Source organism: Gadus morhua, chromosome 15, assembly GCF_902167405.1.
Source record: "Gadus morhua chromosome 15, gadMor3.0, whole genome shotgun sequence".
Lineage (NCBI taxonomy): Eukaryota > Metazoa > Chordata > Actinopteri > Gadiformes > Gadidae > Gadus > Gadus morhua.
This window is the reverse complement of record NC_044062.1, coordinates 25,522,212-25,535,930: the sequence shown is the minus strand read 5'-3', so window position 1 is coordinate 25,535,930 and position 13,719 is coordinate 25,522,212. Positions and strand designations below refer to the sequence as shown.

General features: G+C 43.1%; 1 protein-coding gene across 3 annotated transcripts in view; it reads left to right on the top strand.

Moving 5' to 3' along the window:
• cdh11 (cadherin 11, type 2, OB-cadherin (osteoblast)) overlaps positions 1-13,719 on the top strand; it is a 148,398-nt gene that overhangs the window by 120,155 nt on the left and 14,524 nt on the right. For all 3 annotated transcript variants that reach the window (XM_030379208.1, XM_030379206.1, XM_030379207.1), the window contains exons 11-12: positions 786-907; positions 1,124-1,241. In XM_030379208.1, the coding sequence (XP_030235068.1) occupies positions 786-907; positions 1,124-1,241 (240 nt within the window). The remainder of the gene's footprint in view (positions 1-785; positions 908-1,123; positions 1,242-13,719) is intronic.

The following is a 13,719-nucleotide window of genomic DNA, read 5'->3' as shown; positions in this document are numbered from 1 at the left end:
TTTCGCATCCCCTGTCTTGAGTTGTGCTTCTGGCCTCACTTCCTGTCCGTCTCATTATCGGAGCGTGACAGAGTGCAACCTGGTTGTTGATTTAAAGGTGTATTTGGCCAGAAGTTTGAGGTCAAGGATCTTAATAGATTACAGATTCTACAGGGAAATTAAAGATCTACAGACTTTCAGCAGAATGTGGTGTTGTGGAGCAGCTCTGTGCGAGGTGGATCAGGGAGAACTTGTTTTCTCGGGAAGGGTTGGCCTGAAGGAGTGATTATTACGTGTGATATTTGTTTGTAATTTTGTTTTTGTTTGTTTGTTTTAATTTGCTTTGTGTGTTTTGTTTTTGATTTTGTTTTAAGTGATGCGAAATCGATAAAGTGAAAATAAAAAAGGTCTCTCTCCCTCTCCCTCCCCCCTCTATCACTCTTTCTCTCTATCTTTATCTGCCTTCCTCAATGGCGTGTTTCTGTTTTTTGAGACGTCTTTATGACTGTTTTGCAGATTAAAATAATTCTAGTGGACTGTTTTCGGTTGGATACGTTTAGACTCAGTTTGCATTTGCATTTTCTCATCTCTCCATGGATGGAAACCAATGGGAAAATCTTGTAGAAACAAAAACATTAATAATACAGAGGGAAAATACTGAATAAACTGCATCTTATTTTATTACCGCTCCTATCCAAGCACCACAATGGAACACAATAACACAACTTGATTAATGTGTAATTTATTATGTGTATTATTATTGTTTGATATGTTATGTTCTGTGGTGCGTGTGTGTGTGTCATCAGGAGGTCATCACCAGGACACCAAAGTACGTGTAAACATCCGAGTGAAAGATGTGAATGACAACGCTCCAGAATTTGCAACAAACAACGAAATCCTCATGTGTGAAGCCATCACACCAGGAAAAGTATGTCTATCTTGACACTGTGTGTGTGTGTGTGTGTGTGTGTGTGTGTGTGTGTGTGTGTGTGTGTGTGTGTGTGTGTGTGTGTGTGTGTGTGTGTGTAGGAGTGCTTTTTCGTATAATTATCAATATGTGTCAAAATATGTTTAATTACAAAATGGTTGCATCCATTCTTTTGAACTAACCTGTACTTGGCTCTCTTTGTGTTTGTGTGATCAGGTTATAGAGACAGTCAGTGCGGTGGACAAAGACGAGATGGCCCACAGGCAGCATTTCACATTCAGTCTCGCTCCTGAAATTGCCCACAATCACAACTTCTCCCTGAAAGACAACAGAGGTAGGTGGAGCTGCAATGCAACATGGTTCTGTAACAACCCGGTATCACGCGATTTCGTGCTCATGCGCACGAATGTCAATCTATTGAAGCGTGTTCCAGAGCACGATAGTCCGACTTTTTGCGTGCTACACAGAACGAAATGTTAACCAATGCATTCTGAATGTGAGTGTTCTCAGACAATTAACGACGAGAGAGAGAGAAAGAGAGAGAGGGAGGGACAGAGAGAGAGAGAGAGAGCGAGAGAGAGGCTTCAGAAAGGGTGTGCGCAGATACTACAGTGTACCCTAATTATGTTTATGCCAAAACCACAAATGCTATATATATATATATATATATTGCCTAATTATATATATTGGCTATATATATATATATAGACTATATATAATTAGGCTATAATCATATTATTTAGCGTGTAATGGGACAATCTATAGCCAAATTGTCGAAGATGCCCGAGAATCTCCGGGGATATCAACATGGGAAATCGGCGCATCAGACCCATGAACCTATAAAGAAAGACGTCATCTCAAGCGGGAGAGAACGTTTGCGGTGCTGGTTTGTGTCACGTAAGTACAGCGCTCTCATGTCCCATGCACACGCTCGAACCTGGTCTCACGAAAATACGTGACACTGTCACGTTATTTAATCTATTGAAACGTGATCAGGGACACGTAGGCCTATTTTCTAAATTTTGTATTTCAATTGGAAGTAGGCTATTTGTCGTGTCAGCACGACTTCCAAACTAAGGTTCTGTCCGGGAGCGTTCTCCCTAATGTCCCTTATGGAGCTCCGTACAGATCATTCATTGTTGAAAATTGTCTGTGATAACTAACAAATTACAGCTTTTGGCCACCTGTTTCTACTTAAAATTGTCTGTGATAACTAACAATATCACATCTTTTGGCCACCCGTTTCTACTTTCACCTTTGATACTGAGAAATGTTGACAATACACGGATATATTAAATGCAGGTGCGCTGCTCTGTAGGAAAACCGCAAAGGAAAAAAGGGTAGCTGCTTCATCTGTTCTTCTTTGAATTGTATGTCTTGATGTTTATTTTATCTAGCCATCTATTCTCTTGTTTTTGGCTATGTGAATGAACGTCCGCGTCGATGCCTCGATCGCAAGTCCAGTGTCGCGAGCGGACGTTGCCATGACATCTAGAAATCATACCGTATTTAATGGGTTGTAGTGAGTGTAACATAATTCACCTACAGTATTTTGTTATGTGTAGTTCTTTCAATTGTGTTGTCGTTTACTGTCTTGGTGGTTCAGGGATCGCTGTCCCTTTAAGGATTACGAGCGTCTCATGACGTCTGAGCCCATGCGGGATTTGTTTACTCTCAGCACGTTTTGATTTCCTGTTTCTCTCTTACTAAATAAACGAGTCACACAACTGTGTGCTCAACGTGCGAAATTGTATCTCTCACTTATTGCAATTTCCACAGGGTTATCATTAATATTGATGTGTAGGGGTTGATAATAACTCGTGAATATTATTGTTCGTGAATAATATCCCCCAGACCACGGTCTGGGGGAATACTCGTATTCTGATTGGCTGCAGTGCGTGCATTAACTCCTGATATAGCCCTACAGACACCAGGGGGGTATACCACGAACCTTGCTGAACATACCCAGGCTTTCTTGGGAAAACCTGGCTCGACAGAGCCGCAACTCGCAATCAGAGTTAAATGGTACCAAGAAGCTCACTTTAGATTCAATTAGTTGAACCAGGTTTTCCGCTTTAGGTTCAGTGCGCGTTCACGTGAAAGGGGCGTTTTTTGCGTCATTTTTCTCACCTATACGATAAATCAAGCAGTCTATATGCGTATAAGTGAAAAAATTCTGCATGTCTATAAAATAACTATGCCAAATGCAGAATTGTTTGCCATTAATCCAAATAGAATGATGATGATTTAAAAATGCATAAGCACCGTCCATCCTGCCTTATTCTATAATTTAGGGAATTCACTTTAAAAACACCCTATGTAAGAAATGTATGGCATGTTATCAACTGCTGAGAGGTAGCGGCTGTAGCGTAGTGGATTAGTATAGGACCCGAACACCAGCAACCGGGGTTCAAATTCGCCGGTCTATCATCATGCATATTACCCCCATAGATGTGGTGCCAGCACGGCCTTGAAAATATGGGTTCAAGTTCGAAGTAAGCACAACAATATAATTCCATAAGCTTTTGTGAATAAGTATTCCAAATGCATGAGAATTGGGACTTTTTAAGCTTCACATAAATTCGCGTCACTTGGGAGTCGAACCCCCCGCGCAGAAATTCAAGACTGACGCGCTACCTCCACTCTAGACACAATGCTCAACAGTAAGCATTGTCTACATAAGGTCCAAAAGGACGATCAAATAACGAACACCCTCTGATGAGAATCTGTAGGCCTATCACTCATGAAGAACCCCAATTTCATTGTTTGCACAATGACAATAAAGTCTAAAATCCGAATATCGTCAGACAATGCCAAGGGATCGGTTCTGTCCCGTAAAACCCTCTGTCTCCGGAGAGACGCCTGTACGAGAAGTGCGCCGAGGTCCACGGGAACACCCACAAATGGTGACGCCATGGTCAGAGGAGGGGCTAGGAAGCTGCGCACGCCGATTTAAGTAGCCGATCTCCGGCTAGACTAAGCCGAAAAACTGCTCCCGACCAGGTTTGGTTGCGAGCATAAGTCACCATGGTGATACAGCGACGCTAAAAGAGATCGACTTTCGTGGTACAACTAACCCAGGCTTGGAGCTCAACATACCTCGCTAACCCTCTAAGCGAGCTTCGTGGTACAGGGCCCTGCTAAGTAGTTCCAGTCAGTGTTTAGATTCTCTGCCCGAGCCGGAGCCCGACGCGGGCTGGGCCGATATTTCCCACCACTATACTCGGGCCGGGCCTTTGATCGAGCGTTTTTATTTTTATTTTACCATTAGTTTATTGGCCTAATCTGAGGAGAAATCTATGCCATAAAAATAAATATTATAGGCCTTTATTACACGGGTCTTCTCAATGCCGTGGAACGCTCCGTTCACTTGCATGGGTAGTAGTCCGGCGACTTGTCTACCCCAGCGTCTTCCGTTGCTAAGCGACGTCACCGTCTTTGTATCCCCCCCCTTAAATAAATACTATGGCAGAATTATTATTATTATTATTATTATTCTCATTCAACTTGAACCTGTGTTTTTACAGTAGAGTGGTGGAGGGATGACGTATGTTGGCCAACCCGGAAGTGAGCGTCGCCCTGGATTCCCTCGACAAAAAGCCAACGGGTTTTGCCATTGGATTTTGGGTTATTGCAGAAACATTTGCATCTTTGAAGCACCTCCTCAAAAACTGAAAATAAATAAATATATAAAAATAACCGTGCTCCAAAGAACGAAATGTAAACCAATGCAATCTGAATGGGAGTGTTTCTCCGATTTTTCCATGCTACACAGAACGAAATGTAAACCCATGCAAATAAAGACTTCATGGTCATAATAATTTAAATATCATTAATATCCTGAGTGTGTAGGGTGGTATTCTATTTTTTTCAACGGGGCTGCATCCAGTCACTTGACCGTTATGGTTGATATGGTGGTTGCTATCGACCACCCCCTCTAATCCTTACATGGCTCTAAAAACCACGCGGCAAAGGAGCTGCCGTCAATTGTGTTTTTGTCGTAAACTAGGGTCCGATGGTTAGAAAATAGGCAGATATTCCAAGGTATCCTTAAAAGGCAGCTTGGATGTTTTTATTTTCTGCAGTTTAGACTTCTACTATAACCTATTTTGGAAAGCAAAACACCAAGCTCATTGATTTAACGAGGCAGGGTTATTTGAAACAATTTATTAAATAAATATTTGTGAGATGTCATTACTTCTCCTGAGTTTGCTTCCTATTGTCGAGTATACACCCCTACTGTCCACAAGCAACCCCCCCCCCTCCCCATATGGATTTGGAGAATTGGTGCCACGTCCCAGTGGTGGTGGTATCATATATATGAAAGAGGGCATTCAATTATACTATAATGATCAATTAGGAGGCCGAAGCCTTAAAGGAAGTGATGCAATAGGTGACTGAGGGTCAACATTTGAGACCCCCTTTTATCAAAGGGGATCTCAAAGGATGCATACGCTTCAGCCTTTGGCTCCAGCCCTACAGGAAATGACTCTGCAAGTGCTCCATCTCGTTGCACCTGCACCCAGCGGCTCGCTTGCAAGATTTTGGCCTGAAGTTCTTCCCCATGTACACCTCCATCCCACAAAAAATGGGGACTAGAAACTAACCTCTGTCTTATCTACATTTACTGTACTGTTGGAGGTCACGCCCCTTTTCCGGCCTTTTCGAGATAGCCAGGGATACTTAAATGTTACACACATTTCCCGGGGCCCCGAGAACGACATATCCGAGATTTGGAGTTCTAGCCCTTAGAGAAAAAAAGTTTTCCCAAATGGACTGTCATTTGGACAAAGCCCCTCAGAAGTGTTGCCTGCAAGACCTAAAGGTTCAGAATGTGGTGGAAAAACAGTTTTTGAGATAGGAAGGTCCTACCGCCCTGAAATTTGAATACCTTATTCTAGGGCCTAACTGGGACCCCCGCACCGAAACTTGGCCCGGTCGGACCCCGAGGGCAGGAAGGGGGGGCCCTTCCTGCCTGAAACTTGGCCGAGTCGGACCCCGAGTGCAGGAAGGTCGGGCCTGGACTTTCATAATCTTCGCTTGGTGAATGTGAAGGATGTTTTGTCGGATGTTATGACGAAGAATCATAATGTGAATGGGAATATTCTATAAATGTCTTGATATCATCTTTCGTCTCAACACTTCTATTGCAGCCGCTTAAAGTCTCACTCCGAGAACCTTAAAATATGAATCAATCAATTAGAAGTATGAAAATATCTTCCCGGTGGCGTAACAGGGCAAACAAGGTGGCGATTTGCAACAGTGCCACACATGATCATATTTGAATATGTTTCGGGGTAGTAATTTGCTGTCGATTTTGGAGGCCTTTATCAATAATGACAAGCTATAGATTTGCTTCCCGATGGAGATTTCTGACAAAGTACATTTATTTAGCATCTACACGTTAAGCTGAGTCCAATGAGATCAAGCTCGCCCTCTTGCTACACCGAGATCATGTCCACCTAGACCATAGGTGTGACATGTAAAATACATGTTACCATTTGCTAGAGTGTCGTGCTTGGTGTCATTGGACTCAGCTCAACGTGTAGATGCTAAATAACATGTCATTCGTCACAAATTTCTATCGGGAAGCAAATCAATAGCTGCTCATTATTGATTAAGGCCTCCAATTTCGACAGCTAATTACTACCATTAAACCTGTTAGAATATGCTCATGTGTGGCACCGTTGCAATCGCCTGGAAGCGTAGATGTTGAAGGACACCTTGTTCGCCCTCTTACACCACCGGGAAGATATTTACATACTTCTGATTGACTAATGAATTGATTCAGCTATTCCCCCAGAAGTCTGGGGTCAAAAGGTCAAAAGGAGCCGGCACCACGCCGCTTATGAGATAACAAAAGTTAATGTGTATTTCTCTCATAACTTTTTGTCATTATTAAAGAGAGGCCTGATTCTCAGATATGCATGTTGGATGGCTAGGGTGTAGGTCTGGGAAGAACTTCAGGCCAAAATCTTGCAAGCGAGCCGCTGGGTGCAGGTGCAACGAGATGGAGCACTTGCTGAGTCATTTCCTGTAGGGCTGGAGCCACAGGTTGAAGCGTATTCATCCTTTGAGACCCCCTTTGATAAAAGGGGGTCTCAAATGTTGACCCTCAGTCACCTATTGCATCACTTCCTTTAGGGCTTCGGCCTCCTAATTGATCATTATAGTATAATTGAATGCCCTCTTTCATATATATGATACCTCCACCACTGGGACGTGGCAACAATTCTCCAAATCCATATGGGGAGGGGGGGGGGGGGATGCTTGTGGACAGTAGGGGTGTATACTCGACATAAATAGGAAGCAAACTCAGGAGAAGTAATGACATCTCACAAATATTTATTTAATAAATTGTTTCAAATAACCCTGCCTCGTTAAATCAATGAGCTTGGTGTTTTGCTTTCCAAAATAGGTTAGAGTAGAAGTCTAAACTGCAGAAAATAAAAACATCCAAGCTGCCTTTTAAGGATACCTTGGAATATCTGCCTATTTTCTAACCATTGGACCCTAGTTTACGACAAAAACAACACAATTGACGGCAGCTCCTTTGCCGCGTGGTTTTTAGAGCCATGTAAGGATTAGAGGGGGCGGTCGATAGCAACCATCATAGCAACAATAAAGGTCAAGTGACTGGATGCAGCCCCGTTGAAAAAAATAGAATACCACCCTACACACACAGGATATTAATGATATTTAAATTATTATGACCATGAAGTCTTTATTTGCATGGGTTTACATTTCGTTCTGTGTAGCATGGAAAAATCTGAGAAACTCTCCCATTCAGAATGCATTGGTTTACATTTCGTTCTTTGGAGCACGTTATTTTTATATATTTATTTATTTTCAGTTTTTCAGGAGGTGCTTCAAACATGCAAATGTTTCTGCAATAATCCAAAATCCAATGGCAAAACCCGTTTCTTTTTGTCGAGGGAATCCAGGGCGACGCTCACTTCCGGGTTGGCCAACATACGTCACCCCTCTACTGTAATAACACATGTTCAAGTTGAATGAGAATAATAATAATAATAATAATACTGCCATAGTATTTATTTAAGGGGGGGTGGGGGGGGGATACAAGTCTTTTGGCCATTCGTAGTGTTGATCAGCAGAGAAATAATTTGTCCGCAAAGACGGTGACGTTGCTTGGCAACGGAAGACGCTGGGGTAGACAAGTCACCGGACTACTAACCATGCAAGTGAACGGAGCGTTCCACGGCATTGAGAAGACCCGTGTAATAAAGGCCGATAATATTTCTGTTTATGGCATAGATTTCTCCTCAGGTTAGGCCAATAAACTAATGGTAAAATAAAAATAAAACGCTCGATCAAAGGCCCGGCCCGAGTATAGTGGTGGGAAACATCAGCCCGACCCGGCCCGCGTCGGGCTCGGGCAGAGAATCTAAACACTGACTGGAACTACTTAGCAGGTGTCTGTAGGGCTATATCAGGATTTAATGCACGCACTGCAGCCAATCAGAATACGAGTGTTCCCCCAGATCTTGGTCTAAACAATATTATTCACGAGTTATAATCAACCCCTACACATCAATATTAATGATAACACTGTGGAAATTGCAATAAGTGAGAGATACAATTTTGCACGTTGAGTACACGGTTGTGTGACTCGTTTATTTAGTAAGAGAGAAACAGAAAATGAAAACGTGCTGAGAGTAAACATATCCCGCATGGGCTCAGACGTCATGAGACGCTCGTAATCCTTAAAGGGACAGCGATCCCTGAACCACCAAGACAGTAAACGACACTCTGCGTTCACACCAAAAGATGCATTTGCTGCCCGAACGCGTTGACGCCTGAGTTTTGCGGCGCGTCAAATCAAGTTTTGCGGCGCTTCAAAGGTTTTGCGGCGCGTCAAAAGTTGAAATATTTCAACTCGAGCAGCATTTGACGCGCCGCAAAATACGTGAACGCGCCCTTCGCCCGTGCCCGGCAGCGGGCACGGGCATGCCGCGCCGCAAATCAGATTTTGACGCGCCGCAAATCAAGTTTTGCTGCCCGTTTTCTCGGCAGCAAATGCTGCGGCAGCAAAGCAGCAACGCGTCTCTACATTCACTTTGAATGGGATCACGACGCGCGTCAACTTTTTGCATCTTTTGGTGTGAACGCAGGGACATGCCTAACACAATTGAAAGAACAACACATAACAAAATGCTGTAGGTGAATTATGTTACACTCACTACAACCCATTAAATACGGTTTGATTTCTAGATGTCATGGCAACGTCCACTCGCGACACTGGACCTGCGATCGAGGCATCGACGCGGACGTTCATTCACATAGCCAAAAACAAGAGAATAGATGGCTAGATAAAATAAACATCAAGACATACAATTCTAAAAAGAACAGATGAAGCAGCTACCCTTTTTTCCTTCGCGGTTTGCCTACAGAGGAGCGCACCTGCATTTAATATACCCGTGTATTGTCACAATTTCTCAGTATCAAAGGTGAAAGTAGAAACGGGTGGCCAAAAGCTGTCATATTGTTAGTTATCACAGACAATTTTCAACAATGAATGATCTGTACGGAGCTCCATAAGGGACATTAGGGAGAACGCTCCCGGACAGAACCTTAGTTTGGAAGTCGTGCTGACACGACAAATAGCCTACTTCCAATTGAAATACAAAATTTAGAAAATAGGCCTACGTGTCCCTGATCACGTTTCAATAGATAACTAACGTAATAACGTGACAGTGTCACGTATTTTCGTGAGACCAGGTTCGAGCGTGTGCATGGGTTGAATTGCGTGTGTCTCACGCCGAATGCATGAGGCATGAGAGCCCTGTACTTACGTGACACAAACCAGCACCGCAAACGTTCTCTCCCGCTTGAGATGACGTCTTTCTTTATAGGTTCATGGGTCTGATGCGCCAATTTCCCATGCTGATATCCCCGGAGATTCTCGGGCATCTTCGACAATTTGGCTATAGATTGTCTCATTACACGCTAAATAATATAATTATAGCCTAATTATATATATAGCCTATATATATATATAGGCAATATATATAATTAGGCAATATATATATATATATATAGCATTTGTGGTTTTGGCATAAACATAACTAGGGTGCACTGTACTATCTGCGCACACCCTTTCTGAAGCCTCTCTCTCGCTCTCTCTCTCTCTCTGTCCCTCCCTCTCTCTCTTTCTCTCTCGTACCGTTTTGTGGAGCACGTTAATTGTCTGAGAACACTCCCATTCAGAATGCATTGGTTTACATTTTGTTCTGTGTAGCACTCAAAAAGTCGGACTATCGTGCTCTGGAACACGCTTCAATAGATTAACGTTTGTGCGCATGAGCACGAAATCGCGTGATACCGGTTTTCTGTAAACTGAGCAGTGCTTCTCCGTGCCTCTGCTGAGCCCTGTTCTCCACATGCACCCTGCTCTGTTCTCCTCGCTTCTCCTTTTAAAGAATGTGTTGCAGGTTAACCGGAACTTTCGATTAATGTGTACATAAAGCACTCAAAATTTGAATATCATTTATAAATGTCTCAAATAGTGTTAAAGTCCAGTTTTGGTCATTTTTGGTTGTAACGGGTGTTTTCTAAGGCCATTCGGCAATGACGTCACGTTGGGGAGACGTGGTGAAAGGTAGCCTGAGCCTAGTACTAGAACCATGGCGTCTAAAAGGCAGCAAGAACCACAAATAACATGTATGATGGCCCACAGCCGTATAATTTCAAACCTGTGAGATGTGAGAGGTTGAATGAGGAATTGCTGTCAAAGCCAATTAAAAGCATGGTCAGAGGAGAATGAGTGGAGAGTTTCACTAAGACCACAACCACAACAAGGCCTTCATAACCATGCAGTATGCCGAAGCTGGAAAGGACACATGCACAGTCGCACACACTCATCGCTTGCCTCCGTTTTTTGTATGACTTCTCAACATTACTTCTGTCTTCTGTTTTGAGCACATGGCTAATTTGAATACGCTCATAGGACTGTCTGGCTCCACTTGGCAAAAGAAAATAACATATGTATCTATCTGTCCATCTGTCTCTCTATCTCTCTATCCATCTATCCGTCTATCTACGCATGTGTCTAGTTTTAATGTGAGGTATTATGTATGTGTCCAGTCAAACTGGTTCTCCCTTGTTCTGTGTGGTCTTGTACTGTCCTGTGTGAGCCGAATCACCTCAATGAATTTTAGACGATTTGTGTCATTTGGCAATAATAAAGACTTGTCTAGACTATCTGTCTAGGCCAGGCAAGTCAAACTCAAATACCCAGTGGGCCGAAATAAAAAACTGGGTCCAAGTCGAGGGCCGGACATGTTCAATATTTATTTTGAAATTAAGTTTTACCCATATTGAATCTGAAAGTGGCCTAAAGCTTAGGCTAATTAGCTATTGCAATAAGATCTATTTATTTGTAGGCCTAAAAATGAACTCAGCCTTAGTTTTACACACACACATATATATATATATATATATATATATATAATCTGAAACAAGGAGTCGAACTCAGATCAAATTTAAAAATAAAATAAAGAACACACTAATTCTCATGCCTCTCTCATTGAAAATCCAAACAATAAGATTTATTTATTTGTAGGCCTAAACATGACCTCAGCCTTAGTTTTACACATATATATGTTATCTGAAGCAAGGAGTCTCAGATCGATTTTCAAAAAAGAAGACACTAATTCTCAGGCCTCTCTCATTGAAAATCCAAACGTTAAGATTTATTTATTTGTAGGCCTAAACATGAACTCAGCCTTAGTTTTACACATATAAATAGATATGTAATCTGAAACAAGGAGTCTAACTCAAATCAAATTTCCTAATAAAATAAAAAAGACACTAATTTCACATGCCTCAATTAAAATCCAAACATAGACAAAAGTGCAAAAATGAAACCTATGCTACATTAAAGCTCAGTTTAATGCACTGTGATTTGCCCTGGTACCTTAACCAGATACTTGACATCTCTTCTTCGACGCAAGTTCCTCAATGTTTGGGGTCAGGCTCTAAGCTGAGGAAATCCTCAGGATTGAGTGAAGGTGTTCATCAGTGAGACTCTCCTGTGTGATGTTTTGTTCAACTTCATTACAGAGAAAAGTTGTTCACATTGGTATGTACTACCAAACATAGAGAGCATTTGAGCAACTTGAGCACGCAGCTGGGGCATTGTGTCAGGGATGAAATGTGGAAACTGTGCAGCACCAACAGAGTCATACTTCGACCTGAGCGTGTCGCTACATTGGAGTTCGATAAGCTCCATTTGGAGGTTGGTTGGTGCGCTTTCCACGTCAGCTGCAAACGGATTACTGAGCAGTTCAAGCCTACTCTTTTGGGCTTCTAAGTCGGCAAATCGGCGTGTGAATTCGGCGCTAAGTATGCCGAGCTTTACAGCAAATTGTGCACTTGGGAACACAGAGACCTGCTCTTTCATAGTTTGGCAGCACAGGAAAAGGCCCAGGTTTTCTCGCAGGATTTGCATCTCCCACAGGCGCAGCTTGGTTTTAAATGCCTTCACCACAGCGTGCATGTCAGTGATCACATAGCCCGCCCTTGAAGCTGCAGGTTGAGCGCATTGAGATGGCTCGTAATGTCACACAGAAATGCCCATTCACACCAAAACTCTTTGTCCCGGAGCTCTGTTGTGTCTTTCCCTTTGCTTTCCATGAACTGACATATTTCCTCACGCAACTCGAAAAATCTGTTCAGCACCCTCCCCCGGCTTAGCCACCACACCTGTGTGAAGTTTTTGTAAATTGGTGGAGAGCTCACATACACGATCAGCAACGGTGTTTCTGCTCAGACTGAAAAAGGCTTGTCTTTTATCTGGGCACACGACATCGCAAACTTTTGACAAGCAGTTTTTTAGAAATTCTCCCTCGGTAAAGGGCCGGGCGGATTTAGCAATCTCCTCAGCCACAATGAAACTAGCCTTTACAGCAGCATCACTTTGTATTTTGGCTTTAATAAACATAGTCTGCTGTGACACCAAACTTCATTTCAACTCCACTACCTTCTGTTGAATGTTCATATCCTTGTACTTCTAGATGTCTCGTTTCATAGTGCCGTCTTAACTTGTACTCTTTCGTGACAGCCACATCTGCCCCGCAAACAAGACAGATGGGTTTGCCCTTCATATCGGTGAACATGTATTCAGCCTCCCACCTCTCTTGAAAAACCCTGTTCTCAATGTCCACCTTCCGTTTAGCCTTTTTTTTTTTCGGGGAAAGCGACAGGTAGCTAACAAAAAGTTAGCTAAAAAACCTAGGCTACTTCAGGTGATAAACATGATGTATGATGCTGCTGCAGTAAACATTCGAGACTAGAGCGCTACAGGTAGTGGGGGACGGGCTCCCGCTTGAGGGCCTCGATTGACGTATACCAGCGTAGCGGCAGTGCATTGTGGGACTTGCAGTTTAGCTTCGAAATGCGATAAACCGGCGGGCCAGTTCTGATAGACATTAGATATTATCTGGCGGGCCAAATTAAATTACACCGCGGGCCGGTGGGCCTTGAGATTGACAGCTATGAGCTAAGGGGTCTGAATCACAAATCTATTCACGAATAGGCTGGAGCCCTGGCTGCACTATGAACCAATAAGAAGGTGCCCTGCTGCGTTATGACCCAATAAGCAGGAGCCCTGGCAGCGCTATGAACCAAAAAGCAGGAACCCTGGCTGTGAAGCAGCCCGGAGGAAGGAGTTATCCCCTCAAGTCTAGGCTACGAGAACCAACGAACCTGGCGCTCAGTCTTATGCCTCGTTTCCAGCGAGTGGTGCGGTACTGTTTGTTGCGGGGTGACTCGGTTTGCTTATATTGGAGTTC